This window comes from Maniola jurtina, chromosome 24, assembly GCF_905333055.1.
Source record: "Maniola jurtina chromosome 24, ilManJurt1.1, whole genome shotgun sequence".
NCBI lineage: Eukaryota > Metazoa > Arthropoda > Insecta > Lepidoptera > Nymphalidae > Maniola > Maniola jurtina.
In genome coordinates, this window is record NC_060052.1 from 7720890 (window position 1) to 7746990 (window position 26101).

At 37.6% G+C, this 26101-nt stretch overlaps 1 protein-coding gene across 4 annotated transcripts; it reads right to left on the reverse strand.

Annotated features, from left to right (window-relative positions):
* Positions 1-2330: 2330 nt before the first annotated feature.
* On the reverse strand, positions 2331-25741 carry LOC123877850 (nicotinamide/nicotinic acid mononucleotide adenylyltransferase 1). Of its 4 annotated transcripts, XM_045924773.1 has the most exons (8): positions 25497-25735; positions 15246-15357; positions 13658-13769; positions 11531-11752; positions 10937-11038; positions 10366-10526; positions 8786-9110; positions 2331-2478 (listed from the first exon to the last, which is right to left on the reverse strand). In XM_045924773.1, the coding sequence occupies exons 1-8, from the start codon at positions 25570-25572 to the stop codon at positions 2458-2460; spliced, it is 1131 nt and encodes a 376-aa protein (XP_045780729.1). In that variant the 5' UTR covers positions 25573-25735; the 3' UTR covers positions 2331-2457. The 4 variants fall into 4 exon arrangements, with proteins under 4 accessions (XP_045780729.1, XP_045780731.1, XP_045780728.1 ...); XM_045924775.1 differs by lacking the exon at positions 8786-9110 and having other exon boundaries at positions 25497-25716; XM_045924772.1 differs by lacking the exon at positions 2331-2478 and having other exon boundaries at positions 8177-9110; positions 25497-25741.
* Positions 25742-26101: the final 360 nt, after the last annotated feature.

The window sequence follows — 26101 nt, forward strand, 5'->3', positions numbered from 1 at the left end:
AATATTCGCGTGGCACAGTTATACACATGCGTTAGGTGTGTAGAAATAAAGTCATAAGTGCGACAGGCTTTTGATGCAAGTTTCGCAGAATTGCTTCTCAAATAACTGCATAAAAATTTATATTTGAATGGCGCCAAAATATCTCAGCCCCAATCATAGCTTCGTCGTGTGCTTTCGTCGCAATTTTTTTCATTTTAGCTCTAGTATCGACTAAAACTCACAAAATAATCGATACTAGAGCTAATTTCTTAAATCTTACCAAGTAAAGATTTTTATATAAACACGTGGCAATGATCCTCCCATTGTCGCAACTAGAATGCCATAAGCCTACTTTGTCGTATTAGTTTACAAATTGCGAAAAACCAAATTAAATTTGAATTTCGCGGGCAGACCCGTCGCATTCACCTTAGGTTGCGTGCTCTGCGCAAACGAATTTTGCCGATGCGGCTTATAAGGTGGTAATACTGTGCTGTTTGACCGAGATAGCTTGTGGGGTAGTAGTAGACTGACTGACGGCCGTATTACTATGAGGTCTCACAGTGCGCTCGAACGCATAGTGTAGGTTCCACCAATCAGATCATTGTAAATTGACGTGATACAGTCATCTGATTGGTGGAACGGACACTGTGCGTTCGACGGCACTGTGAGACCTCATAGTAACGTTTGTGAATACGGGTGTAAGTCTGTGTATACTTAAATATTAAATGATTAAATATATTACTATCAATATATTTATAAAATACAAGCATATTCAAAAAAACATCAGCTTAATAAAGTTTATGACAACATAACAAATTGTGTTTAATTTGCGACCAACTTAAAATTTGCAAAAGATAAATGAACAAAGTAATTTCTTTGCCAAACATGATAATTGATAACTGATTAAAATTTTATGTAAATAAAAACACAAAAAGTTTAAAATTAAATTGACTAAAATTTGAGCTAGACTTTTTATGACTCGATAAGTGCAAACTAAGTTTAGTGTAACTAAGTTAATAAAAACGGAATAATTTAATCATTTTAAGAAGGATCTCCCCGTCACTCGCTCCATACAAACGTAGTTCGTCTCTCATTGGAATACTAGCCAATCATACTCAATGGAATTTTGTAGAAACGTTCCGGGAACGTGGTTCTCCAGATTTCCGTTAAAATATTCGGTTTCAAAGTTACGCTGTCTTAAAAATTCACATACAAATCTCTGAGCCCCTGTAATTTTAAAACTACATATTTTTAGAAAAATCTAAAACACCACAGGCATTAGTTTCTAGAATATGTGTGCAAAATTTCATGGACTTTGGCTGCTTAATATTCAAATGAAATTGGGGCTACGATTGTATGGAGTAAGTGACGGAGAGAACCATGTTAAACAATTTCTGTAGTTTTTAACATGGCAAAAGAGGTACGTAGCAGAAGACGCGACAGGTCGAGATGACAATCGGGGTGTGAGGGGGACGCCGCGCTATCCCGCACCGGGTTAGCGAGGACGCTGTGCGGGCGTCCCCACCCCGATTGCCATCTCGGCCTGTCGCGTACTTACTATACATGTATTCATAATCAAAATACGCATTTATTCCTAACTTTTAAATTAAGGTTATCTATATCACTCTTCTATCACATACCAAGCAATTTTATTAGATGAAATAAAGGTTAAAAAGAAACTATTTTTCTAATTCTCAATTGAAAATAAAAATCATAGAAAACTAAATTATTAAGTTTTTCGGTTGGTTTGGTTAGTTGTAAGTTTTTACGATAAAGTTTTGAGATTAAACCTTTATTTCATATTTTAACAATAGACTAAATTAAACAGACTGGAATTATTTTTAGAGGGGATGGTCCTAGGAGCCTTAGGAAGCTTTTTTATAATGACAGATTAAAATTCGCGTTACTTAATTTTAGTTAAAGCGAATGCGCAATTTTTTTTAATCTAACTTCAAAATAAAATAAGCGAAGGTGTATAAATTAAAAGACCTACCCCTCCTTTCTACCTACTTAAAAATACCTACCTAATAGGATGGTGAAAAATGCACTGAACTTTGTACTAAGTACTAACATGCTAGAAAGAACTGGCGACGAGGATGAGATTTCCAGTATATTTCACTGTCAAATCACACTAATATTATCACACTAATATTATAAAGGCGAAAGTTTGTATGTATGTATGTGTGTGTGTGTGTGTGTGTGTGTGTATGTTTGTTACTCCTTTACGCAAAAACTACTAGACAGATTTGGCTGAAATTTGGAATGGAGATAGATAATATCCTGGATTAGCACATAAGCTACTTTTTATCCCGGAAAATCAAAGAGTTCCCACGGAATTTCAAAAACCTAAATCCACGCGGGCGAAGTCGCGGGCATCGGCTAGTACCCTATAATGAAACCCTAGTAGGTATAATAAATTAGTAGGTGGTTGGTCTAGAGGCGCGCGCTGTCGGGCGAGCCGGGCGCGCAGCACGTCAGCTACAGCGCGCAGCCGCCTCCCTACGCACAAACAGAAACACTACTTTACTCACTACACGACAAACAGACACACGGGGAGAAATAGGGGCAAACAGGGAGTTGGTAGCAGACTAATTTTTTCCCCCATTACAGCAAAGCCAAAAAAAAGGTTATGATTCTAGCAGTCAACATATTACGCACATATCTATCATTTTTTTTTTATTGAAACACATCTAGCTGTAATGCTAGATGTGTTTCAATTAAAAAAAATGATTTCATTTGACATCCCACTCGATACAATAGCAAAGACAATTTTTTGGAGAGCTCCACTTTTTTTTATGTAACATCCGTTAGGTAATTTTTTTTCGTATAAAACATAGCCTATGTCACCCGGACCTTTACGACGAATCAATTGACATCTCATTGATCAAAATCGGCCCAGTAGTTTAGGCACTAGGGTGGAACACACAGAATCTGGATACAAACATACATACATAGACTGCTAAAATCATAACCCTTCCTTTCGGCTTTGCCGCAGTCAGGTAAAAAGACTAACCTAATCGGCAGCTTCTCTACTACTTTACTGACGAGCTAATCATATTATACAGAAAATGTCACCAACTCCCTAGCTGGGGATAAACATTCCTAAAAGGAGTAAAATGGGGGATAGAAAATTCAAGAAGAATAATTTAGTAGCTACAAATATCTAATGGGGCGTATACACAATCTATGGTAAGCCGCCTAAGTAGAAATATGGGAACCTTCAAGTCAAGAGTGAATAGGCAACTTCTAAACAAGCGCGCTCCATCTTAGGCTGCATCATCACTTGCTAGCAGGTCTGATTGCAGCCAAGCGCTGGTCTATAAAAAAAAGACTCACTTGCACCGTCTGAAGCCTTATTCGCACGAGAGCTTATATAACGTCCGTTAAAAAAGCGTTCAAATAGAACAAACGCATTGCCAAGTATCTGTTCACACGTCAACGCTTTTTTAACGCGCACTTTGTGTTAACAGCGCAACGCCGGGATTTAACGCAACGCTTTTTAACGCTCGTGCGAATTAGGGCTAAACGCATACGGATACATGGAAACCGATATGACATTTCTCAGCAATAATTTCATTGTGTATACGCACCATATAAAAATTCCTAGAAGTGGGGATAGATTTATAATGTGTGCCAGTACAGAAACGAATCGAAACAGAGCGATTCTAATCATTCCATCTCACTCACACGCTACAGGTACATTATACTGCTGAAGTGAGATCGCATGAGTGACACCCCTCTTTTTGGTTCGTTTCTTTAATGGCACGCGATATAAATAGAGACATTCTTTAAAAAACCAAAAATGTCGACGCTGAAAATAAATATATAAATATTGAAGAACTCTGCCTAATGTATACCTACATTAATAATTTATTAGGTATATTGTTCCTACTTATTACTTTGGAATATTTAGTGTGCATAAAGAATACTTCCAATGCACTATCTCGCAATGGTACTATCTCGTATTTTGAATCTAAATGTAAATAATTCAACACTTAAGAAAACCCGACACAAAAACCCTATAAGAAAACTAGAAAAGAGCTGATAACTTTCAAACGGCTCAACCCGATTTTCTTGGATTATTATAGCTAAGAACACTCTCGATCAAGCCGCCTTTCAAACAAAAAAAACTAAATTAAAATCGGTTCATTCGTTTAGGAGCTACGGTGCCACAGACAGATACACAGATACACACGTCAAACTTATAACACCCCTCTTTTTGGGTCGGGGGTTAAAAATATAAAAGAAACCGAACTAAATTTACTGACAACGTCGACAAAGTAAAGCCTCGATGGAAAACAAAAAAGGGATAAAAACAATAACATTCAATTAAAAAACCATTTATCAACTACAAATTTTATTTCCATAGAAGCTTTACTACAATTCGTAAAAAGTACAATAAATAGTTAAAAAATAACAGTCATTAAGTATAAGAAACTAACTAACAATAAAATTGTGCGAACAGCATTAAAAATTTCAAACATAAAACATCTAATTACATATTTCATAACATAAGTTCAAATTATCTTGTTCACAAATCAAAAACTAAAGTTTTATATTTTTAGTTTCTTGAAGACTATTCAATGTGGCTAATTCGGTTGTTAACAATCTCCAAAGTAATATCACAAGTCTAAGTTTAGTGTTATCCTTTTCTAAAGGTATTAGGTATGAAAGGGATAACAAATAGCAATACATTCCTGTCTTTATAGATAAGAGATTGTGTATAACAGAATTAGCCATATTATTATTTAGTTTAAATTCACAAAAAGATTAAACAAAGAAAAAAATTCTATTTACTAATAACATTTAATAAACTTACTATATTTATCCGTTAACTAAACTAATAAAATTCAAAGTTAAAAATACTGTTATTTTTAACTTTGTAACGTTTTTAAATTATTTTGGCTACATTTTCGTGCGAGCTAATAGTTTTTGGCACTAAAATTCGAAGACTTTGAACATATCACAGAGAATAATTAAAGAATCACATTCAGTTCAGGTTAAACAATAGTTTTTTTTTTTCTATATTTTCACAGTTATACAAAGAATATAATATTATACAATAGATGATACACGTGACTTCAATATGGAGGTTTTTAAATAAATTCCGTGGTTCCCGTGGGAACGTGGGATTTCTAATCTATTATAATATTAAAATTATGATGCATTTAAGTTAATACACTAAGTAATTACTTATTTACAAAATCTTTTAAGTTTATAATCACAAAGAATAATTCGACGATAGATGTAAATTCTCTGAAATTAATTTTGCAGTATGCTGCTTTTATTCGGTAAACATTTCTCTCGAAAAAAAATTTAATCATACCGTTTTTTAAATGGTATAATTAAATGTAATATTTATTGTGATAAGTATAAAGCTCAAGGTATTCAGTATAGATGACATTCATCGAATTATTTTGGAAACGGTATAACATTTAATATTAATAAGATTTTAAGAAAAGTAACCCTAAGGTCGGTTACGCACTCATCCGATCCGAGTCCGTGAATATACGTTCCGAGTAGTCGTATAACTATTTGTATGGTAGCTTACGCACTAGCTCCGACATCCGTCATCCGAGTTCTCTCCGTCATCCGATGAGAATATCTCGGATGTGCCTCGGATTCAAATCGGACGTATGACGTAGATATGTCAAAGATGTCCACTGAATAGCTTCGATTTGGATCAGAGATCGGATTAGTGCGTAAGCAATATCCGAATTCAGTCCGAATTTTTACATCCGTATTTTCACGGATTCGGATCGGATGAGTGCGTAACCGCTCTAACGCGCTCTCAAGCAGCGCTTTCCATACAAACGTAAATTGGTTCTCTTTTAAATTTTAACCAATCATACCTAATGAAAGTTTGTAGACACGTTCTAGAAAAAAATATAAGTATGTGTCTTTAGTTTTCCAAATTATTGTAAAAATGTGTAGTTTTAACCATTGTTGTGTAACTTTATTAGTATGAAAACTACGTTTGTATGGAATGGAAGGCGGTGAGGAGCCTATTTACATAAAATACAAAATTTATAGTATGTATATCTATAAGAATTGACATACATAAATTCTAAGTTTACTCGTCAAAATTGGTAAAAAGTTTTCGACTCTGCAAGGAAAATTTGCCTCGTTTTATTTATATCAAGGACTAACTGATGCCCGCGACTTTGTCCGTGTGGAGTTAGCGTCCTCTACACATACGTCCCATACAAATGGATGGGGTACGCAACGGACAAAGATCTGAGGGGACGTTAACCTTTTGAATCACCAACCAATCACAAATATGTTTTCAAAAAACATTCGAAATTCAATTCTAAAACGTAGTTTCGTTTGTGATTGGTTGGTGACTCAAAATAGTTAACGCCCACTGAGATTTTTGTCTCTATCATTTGTATGGGATTACCTATGTAACAGAGAGAGTCCTATAGTAACTTTTTCCGCGGATATGGAGGCATTATGAAAGAGATAGCAATATATTTAGACCTATTAATTTACGCATAAATACGTTGAAATAGCAGAACATATATATAAAACTATTGAGTAAATAAGATATTCCTCGATAAAATCTATACAAAAAACCACAATATACATTACAAGTCAGTATTTTATTAGAATTATACTAATTTGGCTTTTAAATTAAGTAATAATTATTACGTAAAGTAGTGATAAGTCAATCTAAGGCATGGTTTAAACAGATATGGTGCTTGGCGGACACAGTGGCGTCGATTGTGATGTTTTTCTCTAAACAAATTTAGAGTATCTCCATCTTTTTCGATTTTATATGGCTAAAAAAAAGACGGAAAATGAATTTTAAATTTAAAGAATCTAATTTTTAGGGCACTTTACAAAGGAGACAGTCCGCATTAGGGCTGTTTGTAGAATCCATATGCGAAAAAGTGTCCGTCTGTCTGCTACCTTTTCACGGCCCAACAGTTTAACCGATTCTGACAAAATTTGGTACAGGGTTAGCTTATATCCCGGGGACGGACATAGGCTACTTTTTATCCCGGAAAATCAAAGAGTCACTCATTTTGTACGGACTACACATTGCTAGTCACCACCATTCGCCACTTCTGTATAAACCATACCTTATACCAAATAAGCAGCAGTGCGTGTAAATACACACGCAAGTATCATGACATTGTTTCATGACTTTACATGACATTATAACTGCTAACGAATAATTACATAATACAAACATGGAAGACAGTAATTACAGAAATACTTGGATAAATAAATACAATAAGTACTAATTAAGTTATAAGTAACACTAAAAGTGCTATAAATTCTACCAATTTTCATTTATTTTGATTCTATTTCACTTCTCGTTATTTCTTACTTCATCACGCTAAGCATCTTACAACACATCTAAAGCTTTTACAGACATCATTTTTATTACGCTCGTCATAATAATTTCAAAATGATCTTACTACAGACTTTAAAGTATTTCAGACATCATCCAATCACGATAAAGATGACCTTATAGCATACCAAAAGCTATCGCAGACCTCGTTTTATTACGGCCCTCAAATTATTTCAACCTTCATTTTACTAGACTTTAAAGTATTCCAGACGTTATCCAATCATGATAAACATCATCTTACAAGACATCTAAGTTTTCTCAGACCTCATTTCATTACGGCCCTCAAATTATTTCAACCTTCAACTTACAACAGACTTTAAAGTATTTCAGACGTCATCCAATCACGATAAACATCTCTTACAGCACACCTAAGTTTTCTCAGACCTCATTTCATTACGGCCCTCAAATTATTTCAACCTTCAACTTACAACAGACTTTAAAGTATTTCAGACGTCATCCAATCACGATAAACATCGTCTTACAACACACCTAAGTTTTCTTCGACCTCATTTCATTACGGCCCTCAAATTATTTCAACCTTCATCTTACTACAGATATAAAAGTAGGTATTTCAGACGTCATCCAATCACGATAAACATCTCTTACAACACGCCTAAGTTTTCTCAGACCTCATTTCATTACGGCCCTCAAATTACTTCAACCTTCATCTTACTGCGGACTTCAAAGTAATTCAGTCGTCATCTAATTATAGACTGAAATAACTCTCACATTACTTAAAACTCCATCGTCAATTAATATTGCTTAACTGGCTGGTATATTGACAAAAATAAATAATTTCACACTTCATCTCATTCATTCAGACCTCATCAAACCTCATGTTATTATAGACTTCAAGTTACTCCAGACTTCATACCATTCCGGACCAAACTATTTCGTACTTTTTCATAATATTTTGACTTCATCTCATCACAAACCTCAAATTATTTAATACTTCATCTTACTACAGACCCTCATCAGTATGAAGTCTGAAATAACTTAAACTCGAAAATAAGGTCCAGTACACACAGACTACACTACTTATAACAGACCCTCGTTAATATGAAGAAATAATTTAAACCACAAAATAAAGTCCTGTACACATACAAAACTTTACTAAACCATCGCTTCAGTATCGCTGATGACGTGTATACCATGCTTAGTCAATATCAACTTAACTATATCATTGCAACTACGCGTCTTATAATTCCGACTGTTATCTTTCAGTTTAATACTCTTCATTTTGTCACATAACTTACTCACTTCGGATTTACTCTTTTTCATATCCTCCGGCCTTAGTTTCCTAATAGTAGAGGAGGTGCAACGTTTCTTATTAACCTTAACATTGCTTACTTGTTCCATATTACCCTCGCTTACTCTACGTTTGTACAAATCATATTCGTCCCTAGATAGGTAACTGTCTAAAGAGCTGTGGGTTATTTCGCTTACCTTTTCGTCTTTTAGGGCATGCTTCGTGACGTCACTGACGATTTTGACAGCTTTCCCTGGGACATATGTAGATGGAACTTTATCTAAGTACGCGATTTTCGGTTTTGGATCCATAGTTGGGCTAATACAGTCAGTATGACTTGGTAGTAAGAAATTGGATTTTTTCGGCCGTTTCACTGTAATGGTTTCGTCTATGATTGAAGGTTTGTCGCGTATGGATATTAGTATGTTTTTGAAACTGGTCTCTTCTGGTGACGTCATGATGATGTCTTGCGGCGATCTCTTGTCGTAGTTCGCGATCATTTCGTTCAGTATGTTATACTCACTGTTTTTCCAAGCAGCGTGGAAGATAAGTTGATTTTTGGTTAGATGCTGTTAAGTTATACAAGAATTGTAAGTAAATTGAATCGGTCATAACAGCATCATCAGTCAAGTTTTTCTCAAAAATACATTTTAAGTTTCAAACATCTCCTCAAAGACACATGTCACTGATTCCTGACTTTTGATTGAGTGACTTGTGCGGTTTTTAACCCCCGACCCAAAAAGAGGGGTGTTATAAGGTTGACGTGGGTATCTGTGTGTCTGTGTATCTGTCTGTGGCATCGTAGCTCCAAAACGAATGAACCGATTTTAATTAAGTTTTTTTTGTTTGAAAGGTGGCTTGATCGAGAGTGTTCTTAGCTATAATCCAAGAAAATCGGCTCAGTCGTTTGAAAGTTATCAGCTCTTTTCTAGTTTTCTTATAAAGGTTTTTGTGTCAAGGGTTTTTTAAATGTTGAGTTATTGAAATGACCGATCCAATTTTTAGGCCCACCACATACGTAACTATGTAATTTATCGTTGATATACTTTGGGTTGCAATAATTTATATCAATCCATATTATAGCTACGTGTTTGCTGGGCTTTATGTTCATCAGTAGACTTCTTTTGAGTGATGATGATGATGATTGCTAAGTAACATTTTGAAAATCCTTGTCAGTATAGGGCGCTCTCTGTTACGTAATCCCATACAAATGACAAGGACAAAAAAGTCAGTGGGCGTTCACCATTTTGAGTCACCAACCAATCACAAACGAATCTATGTTTTCGAATTGAATTTCGAATGTTTCTTGAAAACATGTTTGTAATTGGTTACATCAATCAATCAATCAGCCTGTTTGCGTCCACTGCTGGACATAGTCCTTCCTGAGAGCGCGCCACAACACACGATTCTCCGCCTTCCTCATCCACCCACTTCCCGCTATCTTCTTAAGGTCGTCAGTCCAACGCGTCGGAGGTCGTCCCACACTGCGCTTGGGATTGGTTGGTGACCAGAGGCGAGCAAAGAATTTAGAGTCAGAGTACGCATTCAATAGGCAGGAACTTACTGTGTGGCAAGTCATATTGCAAATCAGCATTGAACCATTACAACTAGGGTAAGCAGTGCTGTTATGCCTCTATGAACTGCACGCCACTGATGGTGACTCAAAATGGTTAACGCTCACTGAGTTTTTCGTCTCTGTCATTTGTATGTGATTACGTAACAGAGAGAGCCTTATACTAACTTCTTTCCGTGGATAGAGCTTGACTATAATACTCACGTGACACAAGGCAGTGATCCATACAGCCTGTTTTGTCGTATGTACGCTAGAACGCCATCGTCTGTCAGATACTTCGCACTTTCCCCGCGTCTCAGCAACCGTCGTATGACGGTCGAGCTGACTTCGTTCGTTATATAGTTCGTCATAAGGATTACATTTTTCTGGAAATTTCCAAAAACAATAGCAATTAAGTATTTATCAAATAAAAACCGGCCAAGTGCGGGCCCGACTCACGCACCAAGGGTTTTGTAAACGGGTCTTTTGCACGATAAATCAAAAAGCCGTTTTATATGATACTCCACTTGGTATAGTTATCTTACTGTACTTTCTATCTTCCTTCCAGTACATTCTAAAACGGACTTTTATTTATTTTTATGCCTAATAGTTTTTGATTTGTCGTGTAAGATGTCGGCAAAAATACTCTTGTACGGAACCCGGTGCGCGAGTCTGACTCGCACTTGGCCGGTTTTTTATTCAGATACAAGTTAGCACTTGACTGCAATCTCACCTGGTGGTAAGTGATGATGCAGTCTAAGAGTTGTTTTGCTCGTGAACTGACTGACTGACTCACCCTATGTTTGTAGAGCATGTCGGACTCGTATATGAACCGGCCGGGGTCGCTGCCCGCTCTCGACACCACCACTAAGCCGTGCCCACCCACTATCGTTTCTATCTGGAAGTAATACATCACTAGAATAGAATAGAATACATTATTCAAGTTGACTTTTACAAGTGCTTTTGAATCATCAAAATAATTCACCACTGGTTCGGAATGCCGTTCCTACCGAGAAGAACCAGCAAGAAACTCGGCGGTTGCTCTTTTCGACTGTTCAATTTACAATAATATACCATACTATACAAGCAATTGCAGAATGCGCATTGCTGGAGCGAGTCAAATCCATGCTTTTTTATCATTTACATAATCTTCGATTGTATAATATGCTTTTTCAGGAGCATACTCATTTTTCTGCCTCAGGTCATCTGTCTGTTGTTGACTTTTAACAAATCGTCCGAGTTACTTACATCCTCGTCCGACCATAGTTCAGGTGTAGCGAAGGATTTTCAGTAAATCAGCGCCATATAATAATTTGTTAGTGACTGCATTGGGTCGTCCCGCTCAATACCTACCTACTGTAGACTTTAACAATTCGTCCGAGTTACTTACATCCTCGTCCGACCACAGACCAGGTGTAGCGAAGGATTCTAGCAAATCGGCGCCGCATAACAGTTTAATAGTGATCGTATCATCTTCTATATTCCCGTTTAGTTTCTGCCTCAGATCATCCGGTTCGTCTATACTGTTGACGTTGAGAATATCATCCGGGAGCCAGGCTGGAGCGTCTGTGGTATTCATGTTGAGTTGAGCGAGGTAATTGTTTATGGTTTCCTGAAAAAAAAAAAACACATTCTGGATTATTCTGTCAGGGACAGCGATTTGAATGTCTACAGGATTTGTAATAAGTTTTATATAGTTTATTTACGCACGAAGATGCCTCCCTAAACTTTAAAATAAATTCAATTTTACTATATTCATTGTTTAAGGGCATAGATAATGAAGAGATAAATTGATGTAATTCAAATTCAAAATATTTTTATTCAATCAGACTTTTACAAGTACTTTTGAATCGTCAAGAGCATCTACTACTGGTTCGGAATGCCTTTCCTACCGAGAAGAACCAGCAAGAAACTCGGCGGTTGCTTTATTTCAAAGATTAATGAATAGAATAATAGGTGTAATACGTTTGTATCGATAAGCGCGTCAGAAGTGTACCTATAAAGGAATGTACGTAAGTATGTAATTTGCAATAGAGAAATTAAATTCTACGACAAATGTTTTCTTTGGCGAAGGTATCACATTTACGAGCCAAGGTTAACTAATTAGGTTTGATATCAAAGTAGGCATGTTTATGTGTACCCGTCCGCGATGTAACCTAGCCTTCAAGGTCGTCCTTGGTGCGTTATCGATTGCCTGAGACCTGAGTCACGAATGCATCGCTATTTTACTATTCCTAATGTAAATGGAACTTTTTTTTCCTCTCTCGTCTGGCTTAACAAAGATTAGCCAATGTCAAGTTTGTCTTCTTCTTTGTCGTAACACTCTTGGTAGAGCGGTCGTGGTCATCACGAGGTAACGTTTTTGGGGGCAGATGTTATACACCTCACCAGCATTCGCCACTTCTCCCTGCTGGTCGACAGCGCCCACAGCGGACTCAATTTGATCGGTCAAGTTTGTAGTCATTTACAAGTTAGCGAAACTATATAAGTATGGACTTCGTCTGTGCCGGTGCTCGCCGACACACGCGCGGCACCCCTTTAGAGAGCTGTCCAGTCGTTCCACCACCAAAAACACCAGTAAAACACAAAACCCGGCCACTTCCAACAAAAAAAAAAAACACTCCAAAAAAGCAGAGCACGCGCGCCAGCAAACGCCAACACAGACGAAGTCCGGAACTTTCTTTCTAATTCCCAATTAGGGTGTTTTCTAGGGTTCCGTACTACCCAAAGAGTAAAACGGAGCCCTATTAATGTCACTCTGCTGTCCGTCTGTCTGTCCGCGTGTCAACGTTCTTACCTATTACGTTCATGATATACAGCCCACTGACGGACAGATGAACGGACAGAGGAAGATTAGTAATAGGACACTGTTGGCATTCTTCAGGTGAGTAAAATTATTTGGCGTTTCATATCAAAGTAGGCGTATTTATGTATACCCGTCCGCGATGTAACCTAGCCTTCAAGGTCGTCCTTGGTGCGTTATCGATTGGCTGGGACCTGAGTCACGAATGCATTTACGCTATTTTAGTATTCCTAATGTAAACGGAACTTTCCTTCTACTCACCGATTAACGACTATAACGACCCACCCCGGTTTCGCTTGCGTGTGCACCTAATTTCTGCAAATTATTTCTTGGTGGATGTCTATATCATAATAGTTATATGTATGCCAGATTTCAACCCATCCAGTAGTTTGAACTGTTTATTGACAGATTAGTCAGTCAGTCAGCTCTTCCTTTTTAACCCCCGACCCCAAAAGAGGGATGTTATAAGTTTGACGTGTGTATCTGTCTGTGGCATTGTAGCTCCTAAACTAATGAACCGATTTTAATTAAGTTTTTTTTGTTTGAAAGGTGGCTCGATCGAGAGTGTTCTTAGCTATAATCCAAGGAAATCGGTTCAGCCGTTTGAAAGTTATCAGATCTTTTCTAGTTATTACTGTAACCTCACTTGTCGGGGGTGTTATAAATTTTTAATTTACGCTTGTATACATATTTTGAAGAAAATGAGAAGATTACCTGATGGTACTGCAGCGACAGTTTGGTCCGCGTCCACCCGGACTGCTGCGTCTCCCACTCCGAGACCTTGATCCATCCCGACGATCTCAGAGCCAATTTTAGCATTGCTATCCTACAACATATAATGTTTTAATAAGTAATCTATACCAAGTAAAGACTTTGTCGTTGACCTCGAGGTCTCGACCCTGGTGCTGTAAGGAATTGCATTCCTAAATCCTGGTGATCCCACGGGACTTTTAAAAGATCATCCGTTCAAATGTTTTTACGAAATTTGGTCTGGATTACGGATTCCGATAGGCTACTTTTGCCCTGGAAACTCAAAAGTTCCCACAGGATTTTTAAAACTTAAATCCACGCGAGCGAAGCTGCGGGCATCATCTAGTCAATAATGATAACCTAGTTGCCAAGATTTCGGCCTTCTATTAGGAATCAGGAGATTTGTAGGAGAACCAAAGTAAATAGCAATGGCTAGAGCACATAGTTAGAAAAATAGATAGACATTGAGATATCAATGTCTTAGAATGGCGACTTCGCACTGGAAAGTGTTGAGAGAGACCCCCCTCCCCCATTAGTGAATAGACGACATCAAAATAGTCGCAGGGAGCCGCTGGATTCAGGCGGCGCAAGACCGTGGCGTGTGGACTGTGGAAGTCTTCAGAGACCTATCATATGCCCAGTAATCCATACTAATATTATAAAGGCGAAAGTGTGTCTGTCTGTCTGCTACCTTTTCACGGCCCAACAGTTTAACCGATTCTGACGAAATTTGGCACAGGGTTAGCTTATATCCCGGGGACGGACATAGGCTACTTTTTATCCCGGAAAATCAAAGAGTTCCCACGGGATTCCTAAAAACCCATCCGCTTAACCGATTTGTATGAAAGGTACCGAGGTAGCTTGCGTCCCTGAAATTGACATAGGCATTTATCCCGGAAAATCAAACAGTTCCCACGGGATCTTTGAAAACCTAAATCCACGCGGACGAAGTCGCGGGCATCTTCTAGTGGCAAATACTTTAATTTAATGTAGATGATGATGATGATTCAGTGGGTCCCAGTTTCGATCCTGGGTATGCAGTACTAATATTCCAGAGCTGTGTTTTAACTAAATATCACTTTTTTTATATTTCTAGGCTATCAGTCATATATGTGGATATATGTGTTGGGAGAAGGTCACTCCATCAAGAAACTCTTCTCATAGGGCTATCACTGGCTTTGTTGCCCGCAAGACAGTTTTTAACCCCCGACCAAAAAAGAGGGGTGTTATAAGTTTGACGTATGTATCTGTCTGTGACCTCGTAGCGCCTAAACGAATGAACCAATTTTAATTTAGTTTTCAGCCTACTAACTCTACGTATATGATAAGTGACAGTGTCAGACTATTCGCATGGACTTTACCCTAAATATTGGTGAAGTTAAAACACTGATGAAACCTGCATGCCTGAAAGTTTTGCATGTTTTCAAAGATGTATGTCTGCCAATCTGCACTTGTTAATCTAAGTATTTTTGCTTGATTCACATTAATTAGTTTATGGACTGTAAAAAAAAGCATCTTGAAAGTAGTTTTTGAATGAATATTTGTGTGTTACCTGTGATGCGCGGCCACTAGGTCTTTCTTGCCATATGCATCATGTACAGGGGACATGATACCACCCACAATGGTCCCTATACCCAATGAGTGTATGTAGTCTTTTGCTATTTCTGAAAACAAACACAAATTAGAGATAATCACATCATTAAGCTGAGTTCGGGCCTTTTCGTTGGCACAACATATAGTAGGTACACAACACCATGTTTAAGTTAAGTTAGTTTTTAAGTTTTATATTTTATATTTTAAGTTTTATTTATTTTTTAAGTTTTATATTTTAAGTGTGTTTTGTATTACCTGTATGTTGATCCAATGAATAAATTTAATTCTATTCTATTCTATTCTATTCTATAATTTCACTATTTACTGTAATTGCAACAATTTTACAAGGAAATTTTAAATTGCAAGGACTTTGCAATTGGGCATTGTAAGGTCTACATCTCCTGAGAATCTGGAGAAACGTGTGTCGAGTGGTGTTGGGATTTGTGTGGTGTTGTGTGGTGGTGGTGCATGTGGCTTGCTTGGTGGCTGGCTTTTCCTGCATGTTTATCAGTGGGAGGGCGGGCAGTGCATGTTGTATGCTGATGTTGCATCATACAGATTTCTTTAGTTTGGTGAATTATAGCAAATTGAGCTTTTGGTTCCTTGTACAACACACAAAGTCATAGGCATCAGCTAATTTTATAATAATTAACTAGTGTTTTGCTCGGTGCGCGAGCTGCTAAAGCAGCTCGCGTGACGTGGTTATGTTGACTTTATTATATTTAACCAAATTTATTTATTAAGATACACAATTCACCACAAAAACACATAAAACCCACACCCATATCAATTTTTTCTTAAAAAGTGCATGTCCACCAGCTTGGATCTAAAAATGAATGTCATTATCAAAATCAGCACCCTGGAAAACTCTGAAAACGACATCCATATCATTTTTTGTAAAAACGGGGTAGTTGAGGTTAATAAAGTAGGGTGCGTGGGTGCGCGGACCACTAAAGTGGTCCGCGAGCATGTAGAGTTTGTTTCACTGAGTAGACCTCCGGATCCTGATCATATTTTGCCAAGAAACCACTCTTCCATCTTTTATAGCCTCCGAGATAGACACCGACGAAATTTGTACGGCGGCCATCTTGTTTTTCCAAAATTTTCCACTTTTTCTATTAATCATTTACTACTTTCTTCAAAGATTGCGAGTTTCAACGAAATCGGTTGGAAAACAAAAGAGTTGCAAAAATCATATAGGCCGCCATCTTGTTTTTCTGAAATGTCATAATTTTTCCGTACTCATATCGCGCATCTGAACATATCTCCCATACATCAATGTATCGTTTTCCGTCTCTTTCTAGGAGAATGAGACATTCAATATTCGCCATACATTTTCTATGGGAAAATAAATTCCGCCATTTTGAATTTTTTTTCTATTCATCAAGTAGACCTTCGGACCCTGATCATCTCATGCCAAGAAACCGCACCTCCATCTTTTATACCCTCCGAGCTGGACGCCGGCGAAATTTGTATGGCGGCCATCTTTTTTTCGCCATTTTGAATTTTTTTTCAGCTTTTTGGCAATTGGATGACGTCATGAATGACATTTGCTCGAGCACCTCCCACCTATCTTCAATACCTTAAGCGGGCCCTCCACCCGTCTCCGAAACCCTCAATCATCAGCTCTCTCCATAATTTTGGCTTACTAACTTCTTGTTTTCTATACGACATCATCAGTGAAAAAAAAATTTTTCATACAAAATTTTACAGGAGTTTAATAGTTGAAAATCTCGAAAATCTCCCCAAAAGTGGCAACACCGGTTGCATATCTCCATACTGCCAGCCGAGATACACAATCGATTCATACATATCGACTTTCCAAAATGTTGCCAACTGCGTCAAAAACGTGATCAAAATTTCGAAAAATTTAAAAAAATACAAAATGGCCGCCAACTCGTTTCACAGAAAGATTTTACATGGTTTCATAATTTTCCTATTAACTACAGGATATACCGCTCCCGATGACGTTTCAATCTTTCCTCTCGCTCGCACCCACGCGAAAGAGGATACCGTGAAAAAGACCGTGTCGAAAATCACTTTTAATTTGATAAATTCCAGTGTTGCCAGTCTCCGGTGACAAAAATACCCAAATGTCATTTGTACGAGCAAAACACGTAATCGCTCATACTCTGATTTTGCTAAAAGTGCGTATTTCGATTTTTTACAATTTCCCGAAAATCTTGAAATTTCCCTAAAAATGGGGTAATTTTTTCCCACCGATCTATACCCCGAGCCTACACGTACAATCGCTTCATAGAAGCCGAATCACTCCGATGTTGCCAACTTTGAGATATTTATCTTTTAAAATTGCGTTTTTTCGTACCTCTAACATAATGGCCGCCACGACAGCCGCCATCTTGAATTTTTAAAAATCACTCCCATTTTGTCAAAATAGAGGATAATCGTCGGCGAAACCAAAAAAAAAATATTATCCTCGATTACCCCGTCTCGGATCTGTGGCGCCGCGGTTCGGGGTCGAAAAATCAAAATTTTCAAAACGCTGCGGCTGGGCCGCCATCTTGTTTTTCCAATTTTTTCTACATTTTCTATTAACCGTTTACTACTTTCTTTAAAGATTGCAAAACTCAACGAAATCGGTTGGAAAACAACGGAGCTGCAAAAATCACCTCGGCCGCCATCTTGTTTTTCTGAAATGTCATAATTTTTCCCCAGAGGGTTCCCCAAACCGAACACAATTCCCCTACATCATTATATCATTTTCCGTCTCTTTCTAGGAGAACAATTATGTCAATGAGTCAGTCAGTGAGTCAGTGGTAATCGAGCTATATATAGTATAATAACTAGTGTTTTGCTCGGTGCGCGAGCTGCTAAAGCAGCTCGCGTGACGTGGTAATGTTTAGCTTTATTGTATTAAACCGAATCGAGTTATTAAGATGCAAAATTCACCGCGAAAACACCATAAAACGACACCCATATCGATTTTTTTCTTAAAAAAGGCATGTCCGCCATCTTGGATTTCAAAATAAATGTCTTTATCAAAATCAGCACCCTGGAAAACTCTGAAAACGACATCCATATCATTTTTTGTAAAAACGGGGTAGTTGAGGGTAATAAAGTAGGGTGCGTGGGTGCGCGGACCACTAAAGTAGTCCGCGAGCATGCAGAGTTTGTTCCACCGAGTAGACCTTCGGACCCTGATCATCTTTTGCCAAGAAACCACTCTTCCATCTTTTATAGCCTCCGAGATAGACACCGACGAAATTTGTACGGCGGCCATCTTGTTTTTCCAAAATTTTCCACTTTTTCTATTAATCGTTTACTACATTCTTCAAAGATTGCGAGTTTCAACGAAATCGGTTGGAAAACAAAAGAGTTGCAAAAATCATATAGGCCGCCATCTTGTTTTTCTGAAATGTCATAATTTTTCCCTACTCATATCGCGCTTCAAAACATATCTCCCCTACGTTATCGTATCGTTTTCCGTCTCTTTCTAGGAGAATGAGACATTCAATATTCGCCATACAAAATGTATGGGAAAATAAATTCCGCCATTTTGAATTTTTTTTCTATTGATCGAGTAGACCTTTGGATCCTGATCCTCTTTTTCCAAGAAACCACACCTCCATCTTTTATACCCTCCGAGCTGGACGCCAGCGAAATTTGTATGGCGGCCATCTTTTCTTCGCCATTTTGAATTTTTTTTTCAGCTTTTTGGCAATCGGATGATGTCATGAATGACATTTGGTCGAGCACCCCCCACCTATCTTCAATACCTTGAGCGGACCCTTCACCCGTCTCCGAAACCCTCAATCATCAGCTCTCTCCATAATTTTGGCTTACTAAGTTTTTGTTTTCTATACGACACCATCAGTGAAAAAAAATTTTTTCATACAAAATTTTACAGGAGTTTTCTAGTTGAAAATCTCGAAAATCTCCCCAAAAGTGGCAACACGGGTTGCATATCTTCATACTGCCAGCCGAGATACACAATCGATTCATACATACTGACTTTCCAAAATGTTGCCAACTGCCTCAAAAACGTGATCAAAATTTCGAAAAATTAAAAAAAATACAAAATGGCCGCCAACTCGTTTTGCAGAAATAAATTACATCGTTGTACAACTTTTCCAATAACTACAGGATATACCGCTCCCGATGACGTTTCAATCTCTCCTCTCGCTCACACCCACGCGAAACGATCGCCCCTAAAAAAAGACCACGTCGAAAATCATTTTTTCTTTGATAAATTCCAGTGTTGCCAGTCTCCGGCGACAAAAATACCCAAATGTCATTTGTATGATCAAAACACATAATCGGTCATACTCGAATTTTGCGAAAAGTCCGTATTTCGATTTTTTTCAATTTCCCGAAAATCTTGAAATTTCCCCAAAAAATGGGGTAATTTCTTTCCTCCAATCTATACCTCGAGCCTATACGTACAATCGCTTCATAGAAGCCGAATCGCTCCGATGTTGCCAACTTTGAGATATTTAACTTTTAAAATTGCGTTTTTTCGTACCTCTAACATAATGGCCGCCACGACAGCCGCCATCTTGAATTTTTAAAAACCACTCCCATTCCGTCAAAATTCAGGATAATCATAGACGAAACCAGAAAAAAATAATTATTATCGATTTCCCGTTTCGGATCTGTGGCGCCGCGGTTCGGGGTCGAAAAATCAAAATTTTGAAAACGCTACGGTTCGGCCGCCATCTTGTTTTTTCAATTTTTTTGACATTTCCCATTAATCGTTTACTATTTTCTTCAAAGATTGCAAAATTCAACGAAATCGGTTGGAAAACAACGGAGCTGCAAAAATCACGTCGGCCGCCATCTTGTTTTTCCGAAAAGTCATAATTTTTCCCCAGAGGGTTCCCGAATCCGAACACATCTCCCCTTCATCACTATATCATTTTCCTTCTCTTTCTAGGAGAACAATTATGTCAATGAGTGAGTCAGTGAGTCAGTGGTAATCGAGCTATATATAGTATAATAACTAGTTTTTGCTCGGTGCGCGAGCTGCTAAAGCAGCTCACGTGACGTGGTAAAGTTAACTTTATTATATAAAACCAAATTGATTTAATAAGATACATAATTCACCCCGAAAAACCCCATAAAATGACAGGCATTTCTATTTTTTGTAGAAAATGTAAGTCCGCCATCTTGGATTTGAAAATAAATGTCATTTTCAAAATCAGCACCCTGGAAAACCCTGAAAACGATATCCATAATATTTTTTGTAAATTAGGATAATAATTTAGTAGGGTGCGTGGGTGCACGAACCACTAAAGTGGTCCGCGAGCATGCAGCGTTTGTTTCACCGAGTAGACCTTCGGACCCTGATCATCTTTTGCCAAGAAACTACTCTTCCATCTTTTATAGCCTCCGAGATAGACACCGACGAAATTTGTACGGCGGCCATCTTGTTTTTTCAAAATTTTCCACGTTTTCTATTAATCGTTTACTACATTCTTCAAAGATTGTGAGTTTCAACGAAATCGGTTGGAAAACAAAAGAGTTGCAAAAATCACGTCGGTCGCCATCTTGTTTTTCTGAAATGTCATAATTTTTCCCTACTCGCCTCCCCCACCCGAACACATCTCCCCTACATTATCGTATCGTTTTCCGTCTCTTTCTAGGAGAATGAGACATTCAATATTCGCCATACAAAATGTATGGGAAAAAAAAATCTGCCATTTTGAATTTTTTTTCTATTCATCGAGTAGACCTTCGGATCCTGATCACCTTTTGCCAAGAAACTGCACCTCCATCTTTTATACCCTCCGAGCTGGACACCGGCGAAATTTGTATGGCGGCCATCTTTTCTTCGCCATTTTGAATTTTTTTTCAGCTTTTTGGCAATTGGATGACGTCATGAATGACATTTGGTCGAGCACCCCCTACCTATCTTCAATACCTTGAGCGGACCCTTCACCCGTCTCCGACATCCTCGATCATCAGCTATTTCCAAATTTTTCCTCGATTTTTTTTTTGTTTTCTATACGAAACCATCAGTGAAAAAAAATAATTTCATACAAAATTTTACAGGAGGAGTTTTTGGGGAAAATCTCGAAAATCTCCCCAAATGTGGCAACACTGTTTACATATTTCGATACTGCTGGTTGAGTCACAGAATCGATTGATATATGTCGACTTTCCAAAATGTTGCCAACTGCCTCAAAAACGTGGTCAAAATTTCGAAAAATAAAAAAAAATACAAAATGGCCGCCAACTCGTTTCACAGAAAGATTTTACACGGTTTCATAATTTTCCTATTAACTACAGGATATACCGCGCCCGATGACGTTTCAATCTTTCCTCTCGCTCGCACCCACGCGAAAGGGGATACCGTGAAAAAGACCGTGTCGAAAATCACTTTTACTTTGATAAATTCCAGTGTTGCCAGTCTCCGGTGACAAAAATACCCAAATGTCATTTGTACGAGTAAAACACGTAATCACGCATACTCGGATTTTGCTAAAAGTGCGTATTTCGATTTTTTACAATTTCCCGAAAATCTTGAAATTTCCCTAAAAATGGGGTAATTTTTTCCCACCGATCCATACCTCGATACTATACGTACAACCGCTTCATAGAAGCCGAATCGCTCCGATGTTGCCAACTTTGAGATATTTAACTTTTAAAATTGCGTTTTTTCGTACCTCGAACAAAACGGCCGCCATGACTGCCGCCATCTTGAATTTTTTAAAACCACTCCCGTTCTGTCAAAATACAGGATAATCGTGGGCGAAACACGAAAAAATAGTTATCCTCGACTACCCCGTTTCGGATCTGTGGCGCCGCGGTTCGGGGTCGAAAAATCAAAATTTTCAAAACGCTACGGCTCGGCCGCCATTTTGTTTTTCCAATTTTTTCCACATTTTCTGTAAGTCCGCCATCTTGGATTTGAAAATTAATGTCATTATCAAAATCAGCACCCTGGAAAACCCTGAAAACGACATCCATATTATTTTTTGTAGATTAGGATAATAATTTAGTAGGGTGCGTGGGTGCGCGGACCACTAAAGTGGTCCGCGAGCATGCAGAGTTTGTTCCACTGAGTAGACCTTCGGACCCTAATCATCTTTTGCCAAGAAACCACTCTTCCATCTTTTATATTCTCCGAGATAGACACCGACGAAATTTGTACGGCGGCCATCTTGTTTTTCCAAAATTTTCCACTTTTTCTATTAATCGTTTACTACATTCTTCAAAGATTGCGAGTTTGAACGAAATCGGTTGGAAAACAAAAGAGTTGCAAAAATCATATAGGCCGCCATCTTGTTTTTCTGAAATGTCATAATTTTTCCCTACTCATATCGCGAACCAAAACATATCTCCCGAATATCATTGTATCGTTTTCTCTCTCTTTCTACAAGAATGAGACATTCAATATTCGCCATACAAAATGTATGGGAAAATAAATTCCGCCATTTTGAATTTTTTTTCTATTCATCGAGTAGACCTTTGGATCCTGATCCTCTTTTGCCAAGAAACCGCACCTCCATCTTTTATACCCTCCGAGCTGGACGCCGGTGAAATTTGTATGGCGGCCATCTTTTCTTCGCCATTTTGAATTTTTTTTCAGCTTTTTGGCAATTGGATGATGTCATGAATGACATTTGGTCGAGCACCCCCCACCTATCTTCAATACCTTGAGCGGACCCTTCACCCGTCTCCGACATCCTCGATCATCAGCTATTTCCAAATTTTTCCTCGATTTTTTTTTTATTTTCTATACGAAACCATCAGTGGAAAAAAAAATTTCATGCAAAATTTTACAGGAGGAGTTTTTGGGGAAAATTTCGAAAAACTCCCCAAATGTGGCAACACCGTTTACATATTTCGATACTGCTGGTTGAGTCACACAATCGATTGATACATGTCGACTTTCCAAAATGTTGCCAACTGCTTCAAAAACGTGGTCAAAATTTCGAAAAATTAAAAAAAATACAAAATGGCCGCCAACTCGTTTCACAGAAAGATTTTACACTGTTTCATAATTTTCCTATTAACTACAGGATATACCGCTCCCGATGACGTTTCAATCTCTCATCTCGCTCGCACCCACGCGAAAGGGGATACCGTGAAAAAGACCGTGTCGAAAATCACTTTTTCTTTGATAAATTCCAGTGTTGCCAGTCTCCGGCGACAAAAATACCGAAATGTCATTTGTATGATCAAAACACATAATCGCTCATACTCGGATTTTGCGAAAAGTCCGTATTTCGATTTTTTTCAATTTCCCGAAAATCTTGAAATTTCCCCAAAAAATGGGGTAATTTTTTTCCTCCAATCTATACCTCGAGCCTATACGTACAATCGCTTCATAGAAGCCGAATCGCTCCGATGTTGTCAACCTTGGGATATTTAACTTTTAAAATTGCGTTTTTTCGTACCTCTAACATAATGGCCGCCACGACAGCCGCCATCTTGAATTTTTAAAAACTACCCCCATTCCGTCAAAATTAAGGATAATCGTGGGCGAAACCAGAAAAAAATTATAAGTTTCAATTTCCCGTTTCGGATCTGTGGCGCCGCGGTTCGGGATCGAAAAATGAAAATTTTGAAAACGCTCCAGCTCGGCCGCCATTTTGTTTTTCCAATTTTTTCTACCTTTTCTATTAACCGTTTACTACTTTCCTAAATAGTTGCGAGTTTAAACAAAATCGGTTGTAAAACAACGGAGCTGCAAAAATCACGTCGGCCGCCATCTTGTTTTTCTCAAATGTCATAATTTTTCCCCAGAGGGTTCCCGAATCCAATCACAACTCCCCCACATCATTATATCATTTTCCGTCTCCTTCTAGGAGAACAATTATGTCAATGAGTGAGTGAGTCAGTGAGTGGTAATTGAGCTATATATAGTATAAAGATAGTAAGTAAAAGTAATAACGTTAATAAAACCATAACAATCAACATTAACTCATTATTGTTCTGATTATGTTATCATTATGCTTAAACAAACAGTAAAGATTTGTATTTGTTAATGGATTGATTGCCCAGCTTCGAAGGCTAGGTTTACCTGTTGTACAGACTAAATGTGAATATGATATACTTACATATTTAGTATATTCACATTTAGATGCATAAACCTTTCATAATACTTAATCTATACTAATAAATAAAATTGGAGTGTCTGTCTGTAATTTCGAAATAACTACCTGATATTAAGCTCATATGGTTATTTGAACGATACCATAACAAAATCACACGTTTTTAAAATTTTTGTCTGTCTGTCTGTCTGTCTGTTTGAAAAGGCTAATCTTTGGAACGGCTGAACCGATTTTGACGGGGTTTTCACAGACAAGTAGAGGATTGACCAGGGAGTAACATAGGCTACTTTTTTAACCAACTTTCAAAAAGGGAGTTGTGTTTTTCTACCTATGTACACCGAAATCTCCGAGATTTCTGAACCGATTTGCGTAATTTATTTTTTAATCGATAGAGGAACTTTATGACATTTTTTCATAAAAAATTTGGATTCCAACTCCTCAATCCTGATGCTGCAGGGGATCTGACCACTCCGCGCGGGCGAAGCTGCGGGCCTCAGCTAGTACATAATATGTGTATTGTGTAATAATACTATACCAGTGCCAGTCAACTAGTCTAAATATATAAAAAAGGTGACTGACTGATTTATCAATGGCATGCTCTAACTACTGGACAGATCAGGCTAAAATTTGGCAAGATAGCTGTTATGGTGTAGAACATCCACTAAGAAAGGATTTTTGAAAATTTAAGACCTTGTTTGGTTGGAAGGGTTTAAAATTTGTGTTGTCCACAGGAAAGAGGTCACAAGCCAATAAAAAATATTTAGTAAATTTAAGACACCATCATTAAAAAAAAAATGATACTATATAAACATTACTTTCATCTTATACTTTCATCTTTGAAAAATTATTTAAAAAAATTAAAATTAACTAAGGTGACTAGCTTTTGCCTATGACTTTGAGATTAATCCTTTTTTTTTTATAATAAATACATCCTGCCTGTTTCCAGGATATGAGCTATCTTTGTGCCAAATTTTTTCAAGATCGGTTCAGCGGTTGAACCATAAAATGAAAAGGTAACAGACAAACTAACAGACACACTTTCGCAAATTTATTTATAAATACTTATTAGCATGGAAAATTGGATGTGGATATTATAAAAATAAAAAATGTTAGCTTACATTTTTACGCTCTTTATAGTGTTATTATTATATAGAAAATATTATGTAAATTAATGAAATAACAATACATACCAAACATACGCAAATGCATAAACGTTGGAGGGCTAAAGCTTCCGCAAGCCATTAATATTATCTTGCCTTGAGACATTTTGATTTTTAAAACGTTTTTAACAATTTTCTTCGAATCAAAACATAAAATATTATTTATTTAAATTATACGACACAAAAATATACAACCCCACAAGTCGATCGCTGACACAGACTAGCAACTTCTGAAACAATGTTCGTCTTGATTTATGATAATGTCAGATAGATTTTTTTAAAGACTTCGTCGACATTTTCTTTTTTTTTTCTTTAAATCTGGCTTTACTCTGATTAGCCAATGTCAAGTTTGTGATTCAAGTTATTGAATTTATACAAGTATGGACTCCGTCTGCGCCGGCGCCCGCCGACATACGTGCGGCGCCCCTTTAGAGCGCTTCCCAGTCAGTTCCAACTTCCACCACCAAAAAACACCAACTAACACAAAAACCAGCCACTCTTAACAAAACAAAACACTCCAAACAAGCATAGCACGCGCGTCAGCAAACGCCATCACAGACGAAGTCCTCGTCGACATTTATCGTTCATTCATTCATTTCATTTTTTTTTTCTCTCTCGTCTGGCTTTTACAAAGA

Excerpts from the sequence above, each read along its gene's own strand:
- LOC123877850 (XM_045924772.1), bottom strand. The coding sequence starts at position 25,572 with ATGTCTCAAGGCAAGATAATATTAATGGCTTGCGGAAGCTTTAGCCCT. Across the intron at positions 15,358-25,496 it reads TATGCATTTGCGTATGTTTG|AAATAGCAAAAGACTACATA; the intron begins GTATGTATTGTT and ends GTTTGTTTTCAG. Across the intron at positions 13,770-15,245 it reads CTAGTGGCCGCGCATCACAG|GATAGCAATGCTAAAATTGG; the intron begins GTAACACACAAA and ends TATATGTTGTAG.